The 25,166-nt window shown below is 44.4% G+C and overlaps 2 protein-coding genes across 5 annotated transcripts; one reads left to right on the top strand and one right to left on the bottom strand.

The window, feature by feature from the left end:
* Positions 1-1,347: 1,347 nt before the first annotated feature.
* On the bottom strand, positions 1,348-5,225 carry LOC130316572 (gelsolin-related protein of 125 kDa-like). Of its 2 annotated transcripts, XM_056552796.1 has the most exons (4): positions 5,098-5,225; positions 2,444-2,572; positions 2,296-2,360; positions 1,348-2,129 (listed from the first exon to the last, which is right to left on the bottom strand). In XM_056552796.1, exons 2-4 carry the CDS (start codon positions 2,475-2,477, stop codon positions 1,377-1,379), a joined length of 852 nt encoding a protein of 283 aa, XP_056408771.1. In that variant the 5' UTR covers positions 2,478-2,572; positions 5,098-5,225; the 3' UTR covers positions 1,348-1,376. The 2 variants fall into 2 exon arrangements, with proteins under 2 accessions (XP_056408771.1, XP_056408772.1); XM_056552797.1 differs by lacking the exon at positions 5,098-5,225 and having other exon boundaries at positions 2,444-2,659.
* A 313-nt stretch (positions 5,226-5,538) lies between these two features.
* LOC130316569 (oocyte zinc finger protein XlCOF8.4-like) lies at positions 5,539-24,349 on the top strand. Of its 3 annotated transcripts, none has more exons than XM_056552794.1 (7): positions 5,539-5,607; positions 7,135-7,282; positions 7,710-7,868; positions 10,983-11,109; positions 11,193-11,257; positions 11,424-11,784; positions 19,477-24,349. In XM_056552794.1, the coding sequence occupies exons 2-7, from the start codon at positions 7,205-7,207 to the stop codon at positions 20,328-20,330; spliced, it is 1,644 nt and encodes a 547-aa protein (XP_056408769.1). In that variant the 5' UTR covers positions 5,539-5,607; positions 7,135-7,204; the 3' UTR covers positions 20,331-24,349. The 3 variants fall into 3 exon arrangements, with proteins under 3 accessions (XP_056408769.1, XP_056408767.1, XP_056408768.1); XM_056552792.1 differs by having other exon boundaries at positions 11,424-11,796; XM_056552793.1 differs by lacking the exon at positions 5,539-5,607 and adding an exon at positions 6,632-6,653 and having other exon boundaries at positions 11,424-11,796.
* The last annotated feature ends 817 nt before the right edge of the window (positions 24,350-25,166 follow it).

Genomic DNA, 25,166 nt, shown 5'->3' with positions numbered 1-25,166 from the left:
ACGGTTAGAACATAGATGCTTCTTTTCCTTTAGACTTTTTCTTGTTTCTGAAGGGCTAAATGTATTATTCTTGGTTCTTCATATATGTGGTTTTCATTCATTATTCTAATAAAGTTAGGATTTCAGGGCCACATGACCTGACAGGAAGTACTTACTGACGCCGGACTTCCTCCAATGAGAGCATGGGGGAGGGACGGAGTGCATTGCGGTCCACCAGCTGTGGCTCATTTCTACACATAAGGTGGGAAGTTGCCCTTAGCAACGGAACGCTTGGGGCTCGGTGGAGCATGGACCATTTCATACCCCAAATTTTCTGATGCATTTGCCATTAGGACACAGGTCTTTTCTTATACTCCATTTGGATGCACTTTATATTCACTCTGCTAGTATCTGCCTAGAACTACTTTAGCTACTTGGTGTAATATGTTTGTATTAGTCGGCAGCTGGGGATCTTAGGGAGTTTTTGTACAATTATTCATGTATATGTGTGTTTACCTATTCCCTGTCTATGGTCACTTGTATTTATTGTACTGTTTTCATCCATGCTCCAGGAGGGAGAGCGTCTGGCCCCCTCCAGTGTTTTGTCTTGGTGTCCCTTTCACAGGACATCTTTTATGTGGTTTTTAGCTTGTTTTTTTGTATGTGATGGAGATTTAATAAACTTGATGTGTTTGTAGTATTATTAACTTCCATTTATTCTTTTTGGGTGTGCAGTACATTACTGTGGTAGCCCTTTTTCTTGTTTTGTGTACCTGTATAACTTTCTGGCATCAGTTGATTTGGACTTTTTCCCCCCCCCTTCAGAGTACCCCTTTAAGCCACAGAACATAAATGGTTTTCTCATCCTGCCTACATTTCCCGAGAGGTGGAGTCTGATCACTGCAGTTCACCTAATGAGACCAACCTGATCACCTGACTAGACTCTACCGACCAGAAGCCTAAACTGCTAAGACTTGTTCTTATTTTCAAGCTTTATATCCTGTACATTCACTTTGCTGACATGGCTTTAGCTGAAATGTCCTTCCCATAGGGTCCATGACTGATCGTCCGGCATCTAGGTCTCTTCCTCCTAGTCTCTACTGAGCAGCAATGTTTCCATCCAGGGGTGTAATGATCATGGCTGCAGGGGGGCTCCTCTGGGGGTCCTGGTAGGGGGGGAGGGGTGAACAGAAGATACAGAACAGTCTGTGGGGCAAAGTAATAGTGTGGGGGCATAAAAGGTGTAGAATCTATAGTAAGAGCGCACAGAAGGGCCTGTGGTCTAAGATTTGCCTTGGAGCCCCAAAAAACCTCTAGTTACACCATTACATCCCCCAAGAATAACTGCAGCCAGTGAACAAGAAGAATCTGTGACTGTTCTCTGCATTTAGTGATTACTACTCACCTGGGTGGTTACCTGAAGGAATGTCCTCCTTACACTGCTCATCGCCGCTCATATCTGTCTCTTCTTCTTCCTTTATGTCTGTAGCATTAATATAGATCAGGTCTTTCTCTGTGAGAATGTCCTCCTTATACTGCTCATCAGGGCTCACATCTGTCTCTTCTTCTTCCTTTATGTCTGTAGCATTAATATAGATCAGGTCTTTCTCTGTAGGAATGTCCTCTTTATACTGCTCATCACCGCTCACATCTGTTTCTTCTTCTTCCTTTATGTCTGTAGCATTAATATAGATCAGATCTTTCTCTGTAGGAATGTCCTCCTTATACTGCTCATCACGGCTCACATCTGTCTCTTCTTCTTCCTTTATGTCTGTAGCATTAATATAGATCAGGTCTTTCTCTGTGGGAATGTCCTCCTTATACTGCTCATCACGGCTCACATCTGTCTCTTCTTCTTCCTTTATGTCTGTAGCATTAATATAGATCATGTCTTTCTCTGTAGGAATGTCCTCTTTATACTGCTCATCACCGCTCACATCTGTTTCTTCTTCTTCCTTTATGTCTGTAGCATTAATATAGATCATATCTTTATCTGTAGGAATGTCCTCCTTATACTGCTCATCACCGCTCACTTCTGTCTCTGGAGCAATAATATAGATTAGATCTTTCTCTGTAGGAATCTCCTCCTTATACTGCTCATCATCGCTCAAATCTGTCTCTGGAGCATTAATATTGTTTGGATCTTCTCCCTGATTCATAAGATATGGAAGAAATATTGTAAAAGTCATCAGACAGTAGGAGAAGTCACATGGGATGTTATAGATGAGCAGGAGATGAGGAGTCATGGAGGGTGAGGGGACTGATCACAAGAGCTTCACAGCCCTTCTACAGATCATAGGGAATATCTCCATCTACCTGATCATCCTGTGGAAGAAGAGGACGGGGACACCTCTCTGGTGCTGTTCTCTTACTGGATCTGACTGTAGGGAACACATACAGAGACTGAATTCATTCTTTACATACAAATAATGAGAGGACGTGTGTATATAGTCATGTCTATTACCTGCTGATGTGAGGGGCTGCTGATCCTCCATCATGACCTGATCCTTGTACACTGATCCTTGTGTCCTTCTACATACTCCCACTCCTCCATGGAGAAATAGACCGCCACGTCCTGACACCTTATAGGAACCTGACACATAATGATACAGTCATCACCCCGACCCCTCCAGTGGTGTTACTGTATAATGTCCCAGCATTCCCAGCAGTGTCACCTCTCCAGTCATCACCAGACCCCTCCATTACTGTATAATGTCCCAGCATTCCCAGCAATGTCACCTCTCCAGTCATCACCAGACCCCTCCATTACTGTATAATGTCCCAGCAGTGTCACCTCTCCAGTCATCACCAGACCCCTCCATTACTGTATAATGTCCCAGCATTCCCAGCAGTGTCACCTCTCCAGTCATCACCAGACCCCTCCATTACTGTATAATGTCCCAGCATTCCCAGCAGTGTCACCTCTCCAGTCATCACCAGACCCCTCCATTAATGTATAATGTCCCAGCATTCCCAGCAGTGTCACCTCTCCAGTCATCACCAGACCCCTCCATTACTGTATAATGTCCCAGCAGGGTCACCTCTCCAGTCATCACCAGACCCCTCCATTACTGTATAATGTCCCAGCAGTGTCACCTCTCCAGTCATCACCAGACCCCTCCATTACTGTATAATGTCCCAGCAGTGTCACCTCTCCAGTCATCACCAGACCCCTCCATTACTGTATAATTCACCAGCAGTGTCACCTCTCCAGTCATCACCAGACCCCTCCATTACTGTATAATGTCCCAGCAGTGTCACCTCTCTAGTCATCACCAGACCCTCCATTACTGTATAATGTCCCAGCAGTGTCACCTCTCCAGTCATCACCAGACCCCTCCATTATTGTATAATGTCCCAGCAGTGTCACCTCTCCAGTCATCATCAGACCCCTCCATTACTGTATAATATCCCAGCAGTGTCACCTCTCCAGTCATCACCAGACCCCTCCATTACTGTATAATGTCCCAGCAGTGTCACCTCTCCAGTCATCACCAGACCCCTCCATTACTGTATAATGTCCCAGCAGTGTCACCTCTCCAGTCATCACCAGACCCCTCCATTACTGTATAATGTCCCAGCAGTGTCACCTCTTCAGTCATCACCAGACCCCTCCATTACTGTATAATGTCCCAGCAGTGTCACCTCTCCAGTCATCACCAGACCCCTCCATTACTGTATAATGTCCCAGCAGTGTAACCTCTCCAGTCATCACCAGACCCCTCCATTACTGTTTAATGTCCCAGCAGTGTCACCTCTCCAGTCATCACCAGACCCCTCCATTACTGTATAATGTCCCAGCAGTGTCACCTCTCCAGTCATCACCAGACCCCTCCATTACTGTATAATGTCCCAGTAGTGTCACCTCTCCAGTCACTAGATGAGGAGACATTATAAGAGTTTTCAGATTTCTCTTTAAGAAAAAATCCATTGTCCGAGGGCTGTAAAATAAGAGACTAGAGCGCACTCCCCTCTCCCGTCCAGTGGTGGCGCTCTGGTCCTCCAGGTCTTCTGAGGTCGCTCTCCCTGCTCTGCTGAAGACGTTGTAAATCCATTTCTCCTAATCTCTGAGGATGCGGTGTATTCAGAACGTCTTCATCAGAGCAGGGAGAAGAATAGAGGGATTCAATATGACATTGTCCAATGAAGAATACTGAAATGTGTCCACTAGGGGGCACAATATACATCACAATTACATCAGGATTTTATGTGAATTGTGATATGTCCCCCCGGAAGAACCTGCTATTACCTGCAGCAGAGGCCGAGCATCATATACCGTTACACACGCAGGGTCTGGGCCACCACCGGAGTCAGTGTTTCCCAAGCAGGGTGGCTCCAGCTGTTACAGCATTTGGCTGTCAGGGCATGCTGGGAGTTGTAGTTTCACAACAGCTGGAGGCACGCTGGTTTGGAAACACTGTCTTAAGTAATAATAGGGGCGCGGGAGAAACATAAAAAACCTGATGCTTACATAGTCCTGTATGGAAGAAGTGGCTGATACCCGGAGAAAAGAGACTGACCAGGTGACAGGATGGGCGGGTAAGTGACCTGATACCTTCACCATCCAGACATCCCTGGGGGGCAGTATAGGCAGGAAATCAGGCAAACAACCGCTGGCCGGCACAGCGCTCCCTAGAAAAACAACCGCACAGCGCCATGTCTAAGCCACGCCCACCTACATTATTTTATTACAAAAATGGGATATAAACTTATTAGGGGAGGGGCTTCTATTACAAACCCTGAATAACGCTCTGCCATAGTGATCAGTGTTATCGGTGCTCGGCTTATACAGGCTGTGGAGGTGTCTGTATACTTAGAGCACCGATCTGAGCACAGAGCACGGTAAGGGGCCCTCCGGCCGTCATCTCAGCTGATCTAGACTCCGCCCCCCAACAACTGCATTTTACTCATTTTAGATCCTGCAATCGACTTTGATCATGGAATCTAAAGGGTTAATGGTGATGAGCGTCATTAGTGGTGAGTCCTGGCTGCTTATAGCTCCTGAGCTCACCTCAAAGTCCCATATGGGGCACAGAATGTAAATATACATCGTGTCCTTAAGGGTTAATAATAAACATCCCCAATAATCCTGATCTGATGGTGACCGCACACACATACCTGTATCTGTAGAGGAGCCGTGTGCTTACAGGACCTGCGATGATGTCACCGTCATGTGATCAGTCACATGGAGGAGGAGGAGTCACATGATCAGGGGCTGCTGCTCTGAGAGATCTCCTCACACAACACAACAGCAGTGACTGCCCCACCAGGACCTGCTCTGTATCTGCTACATGCAGGAGGTGTAGGACCTGTGATGATGTCACAATCATGTGACCAGTACATTTGGGGGTAAAGTTTTGCAGTATAGATGCGACTAAGGCTAAAGGACCTGTGGGGAGGATCATGTGACAGGAGTGGGCGGAGTTCAACAGTGCAGGATAGAAGAGATTGTGATTGAAGGACCTGTGATAATGATCATGTAACAGCAGAGTCCTGTATACACTGAGCAGATGAGCCTAGAGCAGCAGCCCATGATCATGTGACTCCTCCTCCTCCTCCATGTGACTGATCACATGACGGTGACATCATCGCAGGTCCTGTAAGCACACGGTTCCTCTATAGATACAGGTATGTATGTGCGGTCACCATCAACTCAGGATTATTGGGGTTGTTTATTATTAACCCCTTAAGGACACAGTATATAATAACACTCTGCACCCTCTATAGGACTTTGAGGTGAGTTCAGGAGCTATAAGCAGCCAGCACTCACCACTAGTTTTGGTCATCATCATTAACCCTTTAGCTCTCATAATCAAAGCTCTGTGGAAGCTCTGTGCCGGCCAGCACTCATTTACCTGATCTCCTGCCTATACTGCCCCCCAGAGGATGTCTGGATGGTGAAGGGCTGCAGGTCACCTCCCCGCCCATCCTGTCACCTGATCAGTCTCCTTCCTCCGGGTATCGGACACTTCTTTTGGAGGTTACGATCCTGAGCCGCCTCCAGATATCAATCTAAGATGGCCGCCACTGTGGTCCTGGTGGATCTCCCCACCTCCCTTCGTTACCAAAAACAATGTGTTCCAGATGAAAAGGGTCCATAACGTGGGTACCTGGAGGGACAACATCCACGTCAGGATTCAAACTCCCGACATAGTGTCGTACCAACCCTGGAGACCAGATTGGCTTTCTGCCCCATTTCTGGACAATTACGTAACATTCCGGGACAATAATTCCCAGTGTGACACGGATCCATTCACCTATGATCCCACCAACGCTTTATGTGAATCCGAGTACGAAAAGCGCAGAAATGTGTCATGTGACCGCGTCAATAACTGAGGAGGAGAATGTGGTAAACGCTGTTATAATACAGGACAGATGTCAGCGCCGTTTACCCAATATGACCGTTATATCCAATGATCAAGTCCTGATGAAAGTCATCGCCCGACCGTCTCCCGTAACTCCAGGATTATGATCGTGCTCTGTATCCTGGTGAGATAGAGGACATTGAGGGGGAGTGGAGACGCCTTCCGAAACTGGGAGATTGTCATTAACCCTGACTTGGCATTTCTTCTAGATCATAAGCCCAGCCGTACGGCCCCAATGGTCATCTGTAATGATGATGTCACCGTGGTATGCTGCGCTCTACTTTTGAGGATTTCTGAAACAACTAATCGGTGCGCGATTTATCAGTAAAGCAAATCATTGACAGCGATTACCAATATTGATTTTAATCGAAAATGTCCATTAATCCCTTCTCATCCCCCATGTGATCACCGTCCAACAGAGAAAGTGAGGTCCTGTTCCTGGAGCTCGGAGAAGGCAACGGGCCGGATCCTGTGTAGAATGCAGGAAAGAGAAAGCAAAAGTTCCAGCTCCCAGGAAAAAATATAGTTAAAAAGCCAAAAACCTAACCCCCCCCCCCATAGACACATCAGTAAGAACTAGACAGCATTGGATTCCTGTCTCCATATTCTACCCATCCCCCATGACTCCGCCCCAGACTATGATGGATCCCCTGACTAGGTTTACAGCCTCCATGATTGTGACTATAATGTCTCCTCAGATGTTTCCCCAGATTATCTCCAGGAAATGGATTTTATTTCTCCATAGAATCTGGTGCGGTTTATCATCGTCTCCTCTTCTTCTTCCCTTCAGGTTTCTCCAATCCAGGATCCTCTGCTGATATCTTCTGTATAAGAGAATTCTCCTGGATGACCCATCAACCATGGAGAGAGACAGGAACAAGATGGCCGACAGAATCATAAACCTCACCCTACAGATACTCTTCCGGCTTACTGGAGAGGTGAGGGATTCTGGGAGTGATGTCACATGACCTCATTCTTATCTATGTAATAACAGATGGATATGACCGGAGAGGATAGGGATTCTGGTAGTGATGTCACATGACCTCATTCTTATCTGTGTAATAACAGATGGATATGACTGGAGAGGTGAGGGATTCTGGGAGTGATGTCACATGACCTCATTCTTATCTATGTAATAACAGATGGATATGACTGAAGAGGTGAGAGATTCTGGGAGTGATGTCACATGACCTCATTCTTATCTATGTAACAACAGATGGATATGACTGGAGAGGTGAGGGATTCTGGGAGTGATGTCACATGACCTCATTCTTATCTATAGAATAACAGATGGATATGATTGGAGAGGTGAGGGATTCTGGGAATGTATGGGAATGTGATATTAATGTGTCTCTTCGTACACAGAATTACATAGTAGTGAAGAAGTCCTCTAGTGGGTGCTGTCGGGGAAGAACCCTGAGCCCAATCCCAGGGCTCCCACCTCACTCCATGATACATGAGGAAATGGATGAACAGAAGATTCTAGAACTCATCAACAAGATGATAGAGCTGCTGACTGGAGAGGTGACCCTGCTGGGACATTATACAGTAATGGAGGGGTCTGGTGATGACTGGAGAGGTGACACTGCTGGGACATTATACAGTAATGGAGGGGTTTGGTTATGACTGGAGAGGTGACCCTGCTGGGACATTATACCGTAATGGAGGGGTCTGGTGATGACTGGAGAGGTGACACTGCGGGGACATTATACAGTAATGGAGGAGTCTGGTGATGACTGGAGAGGTGACACTGCTGGGACATTATACAGTAATGGAGGGGTCTGGTGATGACTGGAGAGATGACACTGCTGGGACATTATACAGTAATGGAGGGGTCTGGAGATGACTGGAGAGGTGACCCTGCTGGGACATTATACAGTAATGGAGGGGTCTGGTGATGACTGGAGAGGTGACACTGCTGGGACATTATACAGTAATGGAGGGGTCTGGTGATGACTGGAGAGGTGACACTGCTGGGATATTATACAGTAATGGAGGGGTCTGGTGATGACTGGAGAGGTGACACTGCTGGGACATTATACAGTAATGGAGGGGTCTGGTGATGACTGGAGAGGTGACACTGCTGGGACATTATACAGTAATGGAGGGGTCTGGTGATGACTGGAGAGGTGACACTGCTGGGACATTATACAGTAATGGAGGGGTCTGGTGATGACTGGAGAGGTGACACTGCTGGGACATTATACAGTAATGGAGGGGTCTGGTGATGACTGGAGAGGTGACACTGCTGGGACATTATACAGTAATGGAGGGGTCTGGTGATGACTGGAGAGGTGACACTGCTGGGACATTATACAGTAATGGAGGGGTCTGGTGATGACTGGAGAGGTGACACTGCTGGGACATTATACAGTAATGGAGGGGTCTGGTGATGACTGGAGAGGTGACACTGCTGGGACATTATACAGTAATGGAGGGGTCTGGAGATGACTGGAGAGGTGACCCTGCTGGGACATTATACAGTAATGGAGGGGTCTGGTGATGACTGGAGAGGTGACACTGCTGGGACATTATACAGTAATGGAGGGGTCTGGTGATGACTGGAGAGGTGACACTGCTGGGATATTATACAGTAATGGAGGGGTCTGGTGATGACTGGAGAGGTGACACTGCTGGGACATTATACAGTAATGGAGGGGTCTGGTGATGACTGGAGAGGTGACACTGCTGGGACATTATACAGTAATGGAGGGGTCTGGTGATGACTGGAGAGTTGACACTGCTGGGACATTATACAGTAATGGAGGGGTCTGGTGATGACTGGAGAGGTGACCCTGCTGGGAATGCTGGGACATTATACAGTAATGGATGGGTCTGGTGATGACTGGAGAGGTGACACTGCTGGGAACGCTGGGACATTATACAGTAATGGAGGGGTCTGGTGATGACTGGAGACGTGACACTGCTGGGAATGCTGGGACATTATACAGTAATGGAGGGGTCTGGTGATGACTGGAGAGGTGACACTGCTGGGACATTATACAGTAATGGAGGGTCTGGTGATGACTGGAGAGGTGACACTGCTGGGACATTATACAGTAATGGAGGGGTCTGGTGATGACTGGAGAGGTGACACTGCTGGGACATTATACAGTAATGGAGGGGTCTGGTGATGACTGGAGAGGTGACACTGCTGGGACATTATACAGTAATGGAGGGGTCTGGTGATGACTGGAGAGGTGACACTGCTGGGACATTATACAGTAATGGAGGGGTCTGGTGATGACTGGAGAGGTGACACTGCTGAGAATGCTGGGACATTATACAGTAATGGAGGGGTCTGGTGATGACTGGAGAGGTGACACTGCTGGGACATTATACAGTAATGGAGGGGTCTGGTGATGACTGGAGAGGTGACACTGCTGGGACATTATACAGTAATGGAGGGGTCTGGTGAAGACTGGAGAGGTGACACTGCTGGGACATTATACAGTAATGGAGGGGTCTGGTGATGACTGGAGAGGTGACCCTCCTGGGACATTATACAGTAATGGAGGGGTCTGGTGATGACTGGAGAGGTGACACTGCTGGTACATTATACAGTAATGGAGGGGTCTGGTGATGACTGGAGAGGTGACACTGCTGGGACATTATACAGTAATGGAGGGGTCTGGCGATGACTGGAGAGGTGACACTGCTGGGACATTATACAGTAATGGAGGGGTCTGGTGAAGACTGGAGAGGTGACACTGCTGGGACATTATACAGTAATGGAGGGGTCTGGTGATGACTGGAGAGGTGACACTGCTGGGATATTATACAGTAATGGAGGGATCTGGTGATGACTGGAGAGGTGACACTTCTGGGACATTATACAGTAATGGAGGGGTCTGGTGATGACTGGAGAGGTGACACTGCTGGGAATGCTGGGACATTATACAGTAATGGAGGGGTCTGGTGATGACTGGAGAGGTGACACTGCTGGGACATTATACAGTAATGGAGGGGTCTGGTGATGACTGGAGAGGTGACACTGCTGGGACATTATACAGTAATGGAGGGATCTGGTGATGACTGGAGAGGTGACACTGCTGGGACATTATACAGTAATGGAGGGGTCTGGTGATGACTGGAAAGGTGACACTGCTGGGACATTATACAGTAATGGAGGGGTCTGGTGATGACTGGAGAGGTGACACTGCTGGGACATTATACAGTAATGGAGGGGTCTGGTGATGACTGGAGAGGTGACACTGCTGAGAATGCTGGGACATTATACAGTAATGGAGGGGTCTGGTGATGACTGGAGAGGTGACACTGCTGGGAATGCTGGGACATTATACAGTAATGGAGGGGTCTGGTGATGACTGGAGAGGTGACACTGCTGGGACATTATACAGTAATGGAGGGGTCTGGTGATGACTGGAGAGGTGACACTGCTGGGACATTATACAGTAATGGAGGGGTCTGGTGATGACTGGAGAGGTGACACCGCTGGGAATGCTGGGACATTATACAGTAATGTAGGGGTCTGGTGATGACTGGAGAGGTGACACTGCTGGGACATTATACAGTAATGGAGGGGTCTGGTGATGACTGGAGAGGTGACACTGCTGGGACATTATACAGTAACACCACTGGAGGGGTCGGGGTGATGTCTGTATCATTATGTGTCAGGTTCCTATAAGGTGTCAGGACGTGGCGGTCTATTTCTCCATGGAGGAGTGGGAGTATGTAGAAGGACACAAGGATCAGTACAAGGATCAGGTCATGATGGAGGATCAGCAGCCCCTCACATCACCAGGTAATAGACATGACTATATACACACGTCCTCTCATTATTTGTATGTAAAGAATGAATTCAGTCTCTGTATGTGTTCCCTACAGTCAGATCCAGTAAGAGAACAGCACCAGAGAGGTGTCCCCGTCCTCTTCTTCCACAGGATGATCAGGTAGATGGAGATATTCCCTATGATCTGTAGAAGGGCTGTGAAGCTCTTGTGGTCAGTCCCCTCACCCTCCATGACTCCTCATCTCTTGCTCATCTATAACATCCCACGTGACTTCTCCTACTGTCTGATGACTTTTACTATATTTCTTCCACATCTTATGATTTAGGGTGAAGATCCGAACAATATTAATGCTCCAGAGACAGATGTGAGCGGTGATGAGCAGTATAAGGAGGACATTCCTACAGGGAAAGAGATCATCTATATTAATGCTACAGACATAAGGGAAGAAGAAAAGACAGATTTGAGTGGTGATGAGCAGTATAAGGCGAACATTCAAACAGAGAAAGATCTAATCTATATTAATGCTACAGACATAAAGGAAGAAGAAGAGACAGATGTGAGCAGTGATGAGCAGTATAAGGAAGACATTCCTACAGGGATAGATCTGATCTATATTAATACTACAGACATAAAACAAGATACAGATGTGAGCGGTGATGAGCAGTATATGGAGGACATTCCTACAGGTAACCGCCTAGGTGAGTAGTAACCACTTAATGCAGAGAGCAGTAACAGATTCTGCTCAGTTACCGGTTGTAATAACTTTTTTATGGACTCCGATGGAAAAAAATGTTTAATCAACTGGTGCTAAAAGTTATTCAAAATCATCTTTAGCCTTCCAGTACTTATCAGCTGCTGTATGCTGCAGAGAAAGTTGTGTAGTTCTTTTCAGTCTGACCACAGTGCTCTCTGCTGACACCTCTGTCCGTGTCAGGAACTGTCCAGAGCAAGAGAGGTTAAAAACAAACAAATAAACAAATGTTTATCTCTAGGACAGGCTAGGTGGGCTCTCTTCTTCTTCTCCCCATTTTATTATGTGGTCTCCTTTCTCTTTGGCACTAAGAACACTAAGGCCGGGTTCAAATGGCTGAAAAAGTGCAGAAAAAACTCCCAGAAAACACGGGCGACATTCCGCAGATTAGAATGCTCCGATAGCCGATAGGACCGCTCAGAAATGCGGCGTCTCATAAACTGTAATGTATTTCCGAGCGGAATCTGCAGAAAGAATACACAAGTCTATCTGGACAAGTCTAATCTGGACATTCCATCATGTGCACAGTGCAGCAGAATCTTATTGAAGTTGCCTCGACAGCACATATACTAAAATCCAAGGATCGCTCTAGAGGTCCATGTAGCAGAAGCTCCAGACTGACTGTAAGGCAATTAGTGACACCCTCCTTGAAGATCGGGGAGAGGGTATGGTTGTTCCCCCACTACTTGATTCCCTGCACTTCTACCCAAAAAAATGGCTCCCCTGTATATTGGGCCCTACCACGTACTTTGACAGGTTAACCCGGTTTCCTATGGACTTAACCTTGTGCCCTCCATGCGGACTTCCAAGGTCTTCCACATTTTATTCTTAACCACTAAAGGACTCAGGGCGTACCTGTACGTCCTGAGTCCCATTACCGGGGTCTAAACCGTTCTCCCGAGCATTGAACGCTTCAAACCCCATGGGTCCCGACTGCTATCAGCAGCCAGGACCCAAGGTTAATGCCGGGCACGGCCAATCGTGCCGATGCCCGGCATCAACACTTTAGACGCCACGATCAAAGTTGATCACAGCGTCTAAAACGAAACCAAAAGTTCCGCTGCAGCTCAGCTGAGCTGCTCTGGACTATTGCGACAAAATTGTGATGTCCCGATCAGCTTACTGGACGGCGGGAGGGTCCTCACCTACCTCCTCGTCGTCCGATTGGTGATCTACTGGTTCATGCCTGCTTAGCAGGTTGGAGCAGCAGAGCACTGATAACACTGATTAATGCTATGGCATAGCATTGATCAGTGTATGCAATCAAAAGATTGCATGTTGTAGCTCCCTGTGAGGGCTAAAAAAAAGTTCATATACCATAAAAATATTAACAAAAAGCCATCAAAAAGTCCCATCAAAACAAAAATGGTACCGATAAAAACTACAGACCACGGCGCAAAAACCGCCCCGTACACGGAAAAATAAAAGTTATAGGGGTCAAAAGATGACAATTTTACATGGTGCATGTAGTTATAATTTTTTTAAAGTAGTAAAATAAATAAAACCTACATAAATTGTGTATCCATGTAACTGTATGGACCTACAGAATAAAGATATAAAGATATGTTGTCCAAAAAAGATAAGATGTCATTTTTACCGAAAATTGCAATGCGTAGAAACGGAAGCCCTAAAAATTTGCAAAATTGCGTTTTTTGTATTTCACCCCACAAATAATTTTATTTTTTTTGTTTTGCAGCCAATTATGTTTTAAAATAAGTAATGTCATTACAAACTACAATTGTTGATGCAAAAAACAAGCCCTTATATGGGTCTATAGGGGGGAAATTAAACTTGTTATGATTTTTATCTTCTAAAAATCATAACACGTAATTTCCCCCCTATAGACCCATATAAGGGCTTGTTTTTTGCATCAACAATTGTACTTTGTAATGACATTACTTATTTTAAATCAATAACAATAAGGAAGAAAATTTAAATAGCAAAAATGAATTTTTTTTTAGTCCTTTAAAGGGTTAAAGTTGTTGTTCTCTACACCTCACTACCTCCTTGACGGGGTGGGATTATGAGGTCTGCAGTATCCTTGACTCCCATATGTCCAGGGGCGGCCTCCAGTATCTAATCCACTGGAAAGGCTATGGACCAGAGGAATGGTCCTGGGTTCCAGCTATAGATGTACGTGCTCCTGCCTTTCATGCTTAATCCCTTCACAAATATGTTGCTCCCGTATGTGGAGGGTTTGTTTACAGGTGGGTACTGTGAGGGCTCTTGCCTTTGCTCCACTGCTGGTTTCTCAAACAGCAAAACCTCAGCTGATATTAATGAGCAGCTACTTATTTCCCTGGCTACCTTTCAGTCAGCCAGCCCCTTCCCTGCTGGGTCCTGGCTATTTAAAGGCAACAGTTCAAAGACCACCCAATTTGATTTTGTCGTACTTCTGGAAAAAATCATAACTACATGCAGGAAAATTTATACGTTTAAAATTGTCATCTTCTGACCCCTATAACATTTTTATTTTTCCGCGTACAGGGCGGTATGATGGCTTATCTTTTGCGCCGTGATCTGAAGTTTTTAGCGGTACCATTTGTATTGATTGGACTTTTTGTTCGCTTTTTATAAATTTCTTCATGATATAAAAAGTGAACAAAAATACGCTATTTTTGACTTTAGAATTTTCTTGCGCTTACGCCATTGACCGTGCGGTTTAATTAATGATATATTTTTATAATTTGGATGTTTCCGCACACGGCGATATCACATATGTTTGTTTTTATTTACACTTTTTTTTATGGGAAAAGGGGCGATTCAAATTTTTATTATGGAAGGGGTTAAATGACCTTTATTTACTTTTTTTTTTCCACTTTTTTTTTGCAATGTTATAGCTCCCATAGGAGACTATAACACTGCACACACTGATCTTTTACACTGATCATTGTTATCCCATAGGGGACTATAACACTGCACACATTGATCTTTTACATTGATCACTGTTATCCCATAGGAGACTATAACACTGCACACACTGATCTCTTATACTGATCATTGTTATCCCATAGGAGACTATAACACTGCACACACTGATCTCTTATACTGATCATTGTTATCCCATAGGAGACTATAAGACTGCGCACACTGATATTTTACAGTGATCATTGTTATCCCATAGGGACTATAACACTGCACACACTGATCTTTTACATTGATCTTTGTTATCCCATAGGATAACATTGATCAATGATTCTGCTGCTTGACTGCTCATGCCCGGATCTCAGGCACTGAGCAGTCATTCAGCGATCGGCACCAGGAGGCAGGTAGGGGGACCCTCCTCGTATCCTACAGCTGTTCGGGATGCCGCGATTTTACTACGGCGGTCCCGAACAGCCCACTGAGCTAGCCGGTGGTAGTTTAGTTTCACTTCAGATGTGGCAATCAACTTTGAACGCCTCGTCTAAAGGGTTAATAGTTTGTGGCACCGCGATCAGTGCCGCGCGCTATTAGTTACTGTTCCCGGCTGTGGCCCCGCATTATAGAAAGGGAGCGGACTCGGGGCATACAGGTATTCCCTTGGTACTTAACAGGTTAATGATGTAGATAATTATAATTTTTGCATCTTTAATTTTTTCCTCCCCCGTTAATAGACACAGACATGTATTTTGCCGGATCCACTGTTCGTGATAATGAAATCCTTCATTTCCATAAAATATTATATAAAACTGGAAAAAATAATTATTTGTGAGGTGAAACTGAAAAGAAAATGCACTTTTGCTAATTTGATTCTTAGGTCAGTACGATTTAAACGATTCCCAATTTACATATTTTTTATGACTAGTTTAAAAAAATGTTTTATTCTTTTAAATATATATATATTCTTAAATATGCCCTGAGCTTACTCCTTTAACTTTTCTGTTAGTTAAAGGGGTTCTCCGGCGCTTAGACATCTTATCCCCTATCCAAAGGATAGGGGATAAGATGCCTGATCGCGCGGGGGTCCCGTCGCTGGTGACCCCCGTGATCTTGCACGCCGCACCCCAGTTAAAATCAGCCCCTGGAGCGTGTTCTCTATCACGCCCCCTCCCGTAGGCTTGCATTGAGGGGCGGAGCATGATGTCACATGGGGGCGCAGGCGTTACGTCACACGCCGTCGTCCCTGTGATCGCCAGTAATCAGACCCGGAGCGAACACGCTCCGGGGACTGATTTTAACTGGGTTGTGGCGTGCAAGATCACAGGGGTCCCCAGCGACGGGACCCCCGCGATCAGGCATCTTATCCCCTATCATTTGGATAGGGTATAAGAAGTCTAAGCACCGGAGAACCCCTTTAATTACTGTAACTGGGTCATGTGATGATAAGTCTGACCCACAGAAAATCAGAGTTTAATGTGTCAGGCTAAGTGGTCAGTCCTAGGTCAGCTGACTCCCTATGAACTACAGGATGACATCATCACATATCAGATTATCCTGGAAGCTCCCAGAAACCTCCTCTCCCAGCTCTATCTGTATACTGCTGCTATCTCTAAGGGATCAGTATATATCATAGTTATACACCTCCCCTCCAGCTCTATCTATATACTGTTATCATCTCTATAGGATCAGTATATATAGTAGTTGGCTCCTCTCTTTAACCCTTTCCTCTTCTGTCTTTCTCCTTCCTTTCTTCCTTTTCTGGTGGGTAGTGTGGGGGGTCCCTCTGCCCAAGGGAGGGAATTCTTTCCAGCTCAGTCTAGGGTCCTACCCTATCCGTGGTGGCTCAGGAGGTGTTACCTGCTCAAGTTTAAAGTGTTTGTGGTATGGGGGTGTGATATAGGGCAGATGGAACTATCCTAGGGGCAGATGGCATTAACCCCTTGTGTTTGTGACGCCAGGGTATGGTTTATCCTCAATACCACCCGAAGGTATGTCGCTGGATCCTGGGCGAGGCACGGGGGGCAATAAGGAATCTGACGCCAAGATACGGACAACAGTAGCTTTACTGAGGTTAGACAGGTGGAAAAGTCTATACAGTTCAGCCAGGGCCAGAGGAGGTGACCAGGGATTTCAGAGACCTGAAGGGCTTGCTGGGACTTGTAGTAGCTGTGGACATTTTAGTGCAGGCCACTTTGACTAGACAAATGATGACTGTGACAGACTTGACTGGTGACTGACAATACTGTGACTGTGGTTACTTGTAGGTTTGTATCTTGTGGCTGCAGACTGGACTTGAGGCTCCTATGACTCTGAACACCCTCCTAGGCTCCACTTCACTGGACCTCAGCAGGAAGAGAGAGGGAGCGCTAGCTCCTCCCAGGGCTTTTATAGGGGAGGTCCCATTGGTCACATGGTCACTGATACCTCCTGGGTAACAATCAAATGATAACTCACATGTTAAAGGGGTATTCAAGGAAAAAACCTTTTTTTTATATATATATCAACTGGCTCCAGAAAGTTAAACAGATTTGTAAATTACTTCTATTAAAAAATCTTAATCCTTTCAGTACTTATGAGCTTCTGAAGTTAAGGTTGTTCTTTTCTGTCTAAGTGCTCTCTGATGACACGTGTCTCGGGAAACGCCCAGTTAAGAAGAGGTTTGCTATGGGGATTTGCTTCTAAACTGGGCGGTTCCCGAGACACGTGTCATTAGAGAGCTCTTAGACAGAAAAGAACAACCTTAACTTCAGAAGCTCATAAGTACTGAAAGGATTAAGATTTTTTAATAGATTTTTTTTTTTCCTCTTTTCTTCTTCTTTACATATTATATTTATAGTGAGGTATACTGGTTGCTTCCTTTAACTAAGGAAGACTTGTATTATAATAGAATTTTTATGTTTGTTTCTCTGTGTTTGTATACATAATATAAAACTACTAAAAAAAAAAAAAAGATTTATTAATAGAAGTAATTTATAAATCTGTTTAACTTTCTGGAGCCAGTTGATATATATATAAAAGTTTTTTCCTGGATAACCGATAACCCCTTTTAACCTTTCCTAAAGTGACAATGCTTTCTTCACACATTACACAGTATAATACATGGTAAACATATGTTCATTGGGGGGGGGGGGAGGGGGGCAGGTGCAAGGGGGGGCCCAGGGGACACTGAGGGGAGGTTGCCCGACAGGACAGCAAGGGTACTTGGTAATAACTCCCATACTGCGCCACCACATGTTACTCCGCCCACAGACACCTTATCCCCTACCCAAAGGATAAGATGTCTGATCACGGGGGTCCTGCAGCTGTGATCTCCGTGCAACACCCGGCATTCTAAACAGTATGTTAACAGTGCCGAGTTTGGGTGGCCGGGATGTGATGTTATGTCACGCCCCCTCCATTCATGTCTATGGGAGGGGGCGTGGCATGATGTCACATCTCCGGCCGCCCAAACCAAACATTCTGAAAAAAACTTTAGGGAATGTCGGGTGCTGCACAGAGATCGCGGCGGTCCCCAGTGGTAGGACCCCCACCATCAGACATCTTATCCCCTATCCTTTGTATCCTGTGGGCGGAGTACACCTTTAAAATTCCCGGTAGAGGGATACACTGGGATTGGGATCCCACGGGACCCAACTCCAAATACGCAGATGGTCAGGAGGCTGCTGCGTACGGGCAGTCAGGCACTATGGCTGCGGGTCTCACACTCAGAGTGCCCCTCCCAATAGTCTCCTCCCCCTGCCACCGGCTAAGGTGTCATTTTTACTGAAAAGTGCTCTGCATAGAAATGGAAAGTTTACATGGGGAGTATGTGCAGAGCATTGCACCCTAGTGTCTGTACATTCCTATGTTAGCGGGCGGGATTGGACAGGCATTTTAGCAGGAGTGGAGCAAACACCCTACAGGCATGGGTAAATTGGTCAAAAAAATCATCGGAAGCGGGCAGGAGTGGGATTGAACAACGAGTTCTGCGCAGGCTCTAGTTCCCGGTTTAGGTTGTATTGTGTCTGTAGTCAGTGACTGTGTTATGCAGCTGTCCTCACTCTGTATACATCATGCTGTGCTGAATGGGATTTTGTCATAGACTTCCATGGTCTGTACTTACACTGTACGTCTCTTTACTCACTTTTCAGTAAAATAAGTTTAAATAAAAAAAATGGAGTAAAAGATAACACTACGTTATACATACCGATCGTACCAACCTGATCTATGAGGAGAACAAGTCAATTTTAGGGCACATAACATGATTGCTAGGACTCTGTCACTGCCAGGACTCTGCTATTGATACAGCCTGTCTATGGTCGGCTCTAATGGATCAATGCAGTAAATACTGTACTGATCTGTATGAGCAATCCAATGACTGCTCATACAAGTCCTACAGAGGGACCAAAAAGTGTATAAAAAAAAAAATCTAAAGATGTTTTTAAAAATGTACATTTTTCAAAATAAGTTTTTTTGGTTTTGTTGTAATTATTTTTAAAAAGTTGTAAAGTGTAACAAAAACTATGCAAATTAGATATCGCTGTGATTGAATGGACTTATATTTTAATGCACAGTAAATGAAGGGTGTTAATACAGTGGAAGATCGGTCCCACTAAAAAACTGCTCTCAAACACAGTGTAGATGGAAAAATAAGTTATGGCTATGAGGAGAGGAGAAAAGAATGGAAACACAAAAGCTTAAGGATTGTTAAGGGGTTAATAAGGGTTGTCCTTAAGGGTTGTTAAGGGGTTAATACTAATAATAAAATCTGTGTTATTCTCTGCAGATTCTTGTAGCAGGAGATCAGAGGAGAATCTTATATCTTCAGATTATAAAGCAGATGATGATATCACACAAGATACATATGAAGAACATTCCATTATCCCAGATACAACCTCAGCCCTTCACAGCCAAGATCTGTCATCTCATCCTTATATACAGGTCCTGTCTTCTCACTCATCACAGGATGTTCAGCAAAATAAAAGTCATAGAAGGGGTGTTGGACATCAGCAAGCTCATACAGTATATAAACCATATTCATGTTCAGAATGTTGGAAATGTTATACTTCTAAATTCGATCTTGTTGTACATCAAAGAACTCACACAGGAGATAAGCCATTTTCATGCTCAGAATGTGCAAAATGTTTTACTTCTAATTCAGGTCTTGTTCAACATCAAAGAACTCACACAGAAGAGAAGCCGTTTTCATGTTCAGAATGTGGGAAATGTTTTACTTTTAAATCAAGTCTTGTTAGACATCAAATAACTCACACAGGAGAGAAGCCATTTTCATGTTCAGAATGTGGGAAATGTTTTACTCACAAATCAACTCTTTATAAACATCAAATAACTCACACAGGAGAGAAGCCATTTTCATGTACAGAATGTGGTAAATGTTATACTGAGAAAGCAAATCTTGTTTATCATCAAAGAACTCACACAGGGGAGAAGCCATTCTCATGTGCAGAGTGTGGAAAATGTTTTGCTAAGAAATCAATTCTTGGTGAACATAAACGAACTCACACAGGGGAGAAGCCATTTCCATGTGCAGAATGTGGGAAATGTTTTACTCAGCAATCAAGTCTTGTTAATCATAAAAGAACTCACGCAGGAGAGAAGCCAATTCAGAGCAATAAATGATGCAGATAACACATCTATATATTAACCATGTACATAGGATATCTGACATTTATACATATATCATATACTGCATCTCCAAACTTGTTCCCAATTGTTAATAAAAGTTTTCTTTCTTATATGATTTATTATTCTTATATTCATCTCCGCACACTGGACTTATAATAAATGTAATATTGTCCCTGAGGTTGTATATAGGGAATGTAACGCGTCAGTGTTGTCCCCGCCCCCTTCTCATTATGATTATAGAGACTTTAATTCAAGGCATCAGACAGGATCCGCGCGTCTCCCTTGAAGATCGTCTCTTCTGAACATAAGACGCTGCAGATACTTTTATTTATCACAAACCCTAGACGAGCGTTTCCCGTCTTGACGTCTATTTTCGGTCTCAGATCATAGAATCCATTTTTCTATATGAGAAGTCGTCAATATCTCAGCGTCCCCCGGGTTCAGTAAACATCGGTGTAATTCTTTTCCTTTTCTTTGTCCTCCCCGGGGTATAAAATCCCTAGAGATCTGATCACATCTGGTACAAGATCTCTTTACTTCACACTTTGCGCCATTATTACACGGATTGAAGACCCAGTTACACGCTCGTAAATTCCCATATATGTCGTGGATTGGAAGGAAAAAGGTTCTTAAATCTTATATTTACCAATAATATTTTATATTTTACAGTCCGTCCCTATCATAGTACGGAATTGTTATTTTTCTTCTATCCGATGGTTATTTAGTAATTTTGTTATGATTCAGAAGAGACCACGTGTCCCGTATAGACGCTCACCCTGAAGACATTAGACGGCGGTTTTGTGTTTCCGGATTTACACACTTATTATAAAGCTTTTCCTTCGTCTGGATTATTAGAGCTCGTTCGCTCTTCTTTTTCTCATCCTCCCCTTTATATTCCTCCTCATGTGGATATGGAATTCTCCTCAGTCCCTCCTTCTATAGGGCCCATTTTGTGGCCCCCGCACTCCTCCTTGGCCTCTCTAGTTCTTTCCTCTTTTATATATAACTTTGTCGGTATTACGAGACTGCTCTACGACTGATTCTGATTTCCCTTCCCCCCTAACCCCACTTTCTTTATTCCCTATGGTTATTACTAAACACATTTTCCCTCTTCCCCTTTGTGGGAACGTTTACATTCTTTTACGTTACGAGATTTATATTCTTCTACTAAGACTTTGGCCATAGAGGAATCTCAGGCTTTCTGGGGTTTTATAAGTAAATTTATCTTTACTCTCCAATGTTTTAAGCGTTATACTAACATACGTCCCTGAAATTGGTTAGAGAGATTGTATTTATTCCCTAAATAATAATAATATCTAAGCTTTATTCTTATCTGATTTCTTCTGCTCCTAATAGTAACCAAAATGCATCTTATATGAGAAGAGGAGCTGAATATCCAACTCTCTGAAGAACAGTGCGGATTTATCTCTAGCGCTCACGTGGCTTCTCCTCCTGTATTCGTATACAGGAGAGTTTATATAAGTTAAGTCCCGCGCCCAGCCGCCTGCACCAGCCGCCAGCGCAGTGTTCACTTGTCCCCGGCTGTCGGCGGGGCTGGGATTCGCATTGCGGGACGCGCCCGCATGCGAGTCCCAGCCCGTCACTTACTCTGTACAACTGCCGCCTCCTCTGCTGTGTTTCAGCTCTGACACATGCATCCCCGTCTCCTAGGGCACGCATGCGCTGGAGCTCTGAAATTTAAAAGGCCAGTAGGCTCATAATTACTGTTTGCACCTGACACTATCTTATAAAGTCCCTGCACCTCCCACACTTCCCTGCCGGATCTTCAGTGCCCCTAGCCTGAGATTAAGCGTTCCCTATAGCCTGTTTGCCTTGCCCGTGCATCCAGACCTTCCACTACATTATTTGACTCCGCAACTTTGCCACCTGCCATGACCTTCTGCTATGTTGACTACGCTACTGCCTTATCCTCCTGTACCTCGCCTTGCCCAGCTACCTGTGTGGTCAAGCCGTGTCGGGGGTAGCGAACAGCAAGCCCATCCTGCCTTGCGACTGGCTCTGGTGAAGACCAGGAGCACCTTAGACTCCACTTCCGATACGGTCAGAGTCATCAGCCACAAAGGTTAGAGGATCCACATCCAGCTCCGTTACATAAGTTATATTGTCGGGGGTTTGGTACTCCTCCTCTCCTTTTGCCACATGGTATTCCAGAATCTTCTCAATGTTGGAGGTGTGGGAGTAAGTTGTGGACTCTTTTACATATACAGGGGTCTTGCTTGAAAATTTTATCTTTCTGGTGGGAAGATATTTCTATTACTGTATATACTCGAGTATAAGCACATTTTTTCATGGTGACAATTCCCCCCCTTGGCTTAAACTTGAGTGGAAAAAAAAATTAGTACTGACATCAGTCCAGGCATACAGATGGTGGTGGTCTGGGTTGTCCATCTTCACCGGGAGGCCCCCCTTCTTCGGTCCAGCCTCGGACTCATCCATGATAGGGACTGTCTTCACAGGGACCGTCCACATACCAGTGGGAAAAGTGAGCTGATCTGGTCCATCTATCCGGCCCCTGACTAGTGATGCTGGGGTAGGGTCACCGCCATGCAGGGATTCCCCTGACGTCACGGACCTGTCCCTTTCCAGGCAACAAGAAAAGACCTGCCGCCACCGAGAGCTACAACTGGGGAGGTGATTAGACGATAAGAGAGGGATGGATGATGACAGGAAAAGGGATGGGTGTTTGTTGCAGTGGGTGATGATAGGCTTATACTTGAATTGTTTTTTCCCCTGGTTTTTGTGGTAAAATTAGGGGCTTTGGCTTATACTCCTGTATATATACGGTATTTTCTTGGTTACAACAAAAAGAGATTAATTTTACTCTGGAAATGGTTCAACTTGCGGTTACTTCTTGAGATTTCTGTTCTATCTCAACTTGCTGAATCACACACCTACTATTGGTGACTAGACGCTTATTCCGATATACTAGAGATCTTCTACCCCCCTCCAACCATCGGCGCAAAAAAAGTTCCCAGTTCAAAATTTTAGAAACCTGTTTCATGGCAAAATTTCTTGAGCAATTCCTTGAGAACCTTTTCATTAACTAATTGGTTATTACGTTTTATGCTAGACGTCAGGTTTATCTGTTTCTTTTCCTATCTATTTCTATCTTTCCTTTTTTTTTTTTCTAAAGAGTTTATTATTTAGAGTCTGTAATTTCTGTATTATTGCAGCAATATGAATATTATTGTGGTGTAACGATGATTTGTTACTATCACGCAATGCAAATTATTTAGGAAAATATGGGTTAATCTTAAAAGAATTTGTCATATAAAAAATAATCTTAGGTTTACACCGGTGTGGTTTAACCCTAGGTTGAAGGAATTTAATGAATTTCAAGATAGTGGTTCTCGGATTAAGGTCGGGGTAAGATTAATTGAACACATTTTTGTGAAAGGGAAAACGTGCACTTTTGTACAATTAAAAGTAAGATGGAATCCTATAGATTCAGATATTATCAAATATATCACGTGTATAAATGCACTGTAGATAAAACACTATTTCAGGTTGATTCACATAATATTATTGAATTTTTGGGGAATGGGTTCTATAATAAAAAAGATATGACCCAAATATACAAAAACTTATTGGTGGAAATAAACAAAGAGAATTTACATAGAGTAGAAGGGAGGTGGATGAAACAATTTCACTGTAAAAATGAAGATTTTTAGTGTTTAAGAATGTTAATAGGGTTTCAATTAATAGGGATCACAGTTTTATCCAGTGGAACATTTTGTGGAAAACTCACCTGGCTCCGGTTGACTTGGTGAGATTTGGGTATAGGCTTGACGCAGAATGCCCAAGATGCCAGCTAAATGAGGCGGATTACACCCATATTATTTGGGCGTGCAGAAAAATTCAGAAATATTGGGAAAGGAGATATGAAGAACTTAAAAAGAGATTGGGGATAGATATAGCATTTAAATTTGAGGTAGCTATTTTGGGAGATAATACGGAAATAAATAAGAATTCAGAACTTTGCTTGAAACTCCTCTTTTTTTTTTTTCTTCCATTCAGAAGAATTTTATTAAATGAGCAATAAACAAACAGTATCAAAGAGCATTGGTAGAGTACTCAATGAGAATCCTCAGCAGTCGAATCAATAGGAAAAACAGCATGAAAAAGATAAGGCAATGGACATCTGGTACAAAGTATCAATAGGAAAGGAATGTCATCTGAGGGCAATATACAATGCCGTGTATACTAACAGGTTGCACTAGATCAAACAAGTAGTTAAACTTTCAATAAACATGTCTCTATATCCTCATGTGTTTAGGAAGAGATAAAGGTCAGTGATACGAGAAAACAGAGAAAAAAAAATAAAATTAAATAAAATAAATTAAAGGGGTAAAGGAAAAGAGCTGGGAAAGACGACAAGGGGAGAAGTATGGAGGGTTAGAAGAGGAGGAAGGAGAAACATCAGAACTTGGGTACTCACTTGAATCTCTACTCAAGGGCGCAGCCACCACCCCAACACTCCGGCCCCGGTCCACGAGAGGGCTACCTCACCCCCCTCAGATACCATCATCCGCCGCGTAGAAGGGTGAGTTAACAAAAGTGAGCCAGGGAAGCCAAATCGTAGTGTATTTCTCCTGTCTACCTGAGGAGTCTGCCATCAGTTCCTCCATACGGCACAAGAAGAGTATCTCCCTGTACCATTCAGAAATGGTCGGGGGGCAAGGGTCTTTCCAATGTCTGGGTATGACAGTTCTCGCAGCCATGAGGAGGAAGTGTGCCAGTGCCCTAGAGGGGGTTCTCCTAGTGGCGGGTAGTATGGAAAGTAGGAGGGCTTTTGGGTGGTTCATGTAA

Source organism: Hyla sarda, unplaced genomic scaffold (genome assembly GCF_029499605.1).
Source record: "Hyla sarda isolate aHylSar1 unplaced genomic scaffold, aHylSar1.hap1 scaffold_1937, whole genome shotgun sequence".
Classification (NCBI taxonomy): domain Eukaryota; kingdom Metazoa; phylum Chordata; class Amphibia; order Anura; family Hylidae; genus Hyla; species Hyla sarda.
The sequence above is the reverse complement of the archived record's forward strand: the minus strand, read 5'-3'. Positions and strand labels throughout refer to the sequence as shown.

Bases quoted from the DNA above. Each gene is read 5' to 3' on its own strand.
- LOC130316572 (XM_056552796.1), bottom strand. From the start codon at position 2,477: ATGATGGAGGATCAGCAGCCCCTCACATCAGCAG. The intron at 2,361-2,443 runs GTAATAGACATG...TGTTCCCTACAG, and splicing joins GCAGCCCCTCACATCAGCAG to TCAGATCCAGTAAGAGAACA. The intron at 2,130-2,295 runs GTAGATGGAGAT...CTTATGAATCAG, and splicing joins TTCTTCCACAGGATGATCAG to GGAGAAGATCCAAACAATAT.
- LOC130316569 (XM_056552792.1), top strand. From the start codon at position 7,205: ATGGAGAGAGACAGGAACAAGATGGCCGACAGAATCATAAACCTCACC. The intron at 7,283-7,709 runs GTGAGGGATTCT...CTTCGTACACAG, and splicing joins TCTTCCGGCTTACTGGAGAG to AATTACATAGTAGTGAAGAA. The intron at 11,258-11,423 runs GTAGATGGAGAT...CTTATGATTTAG, and splicing joins TTCTTCCACAGGATGATCAG to GGTGAAGATCCGAACAATAT.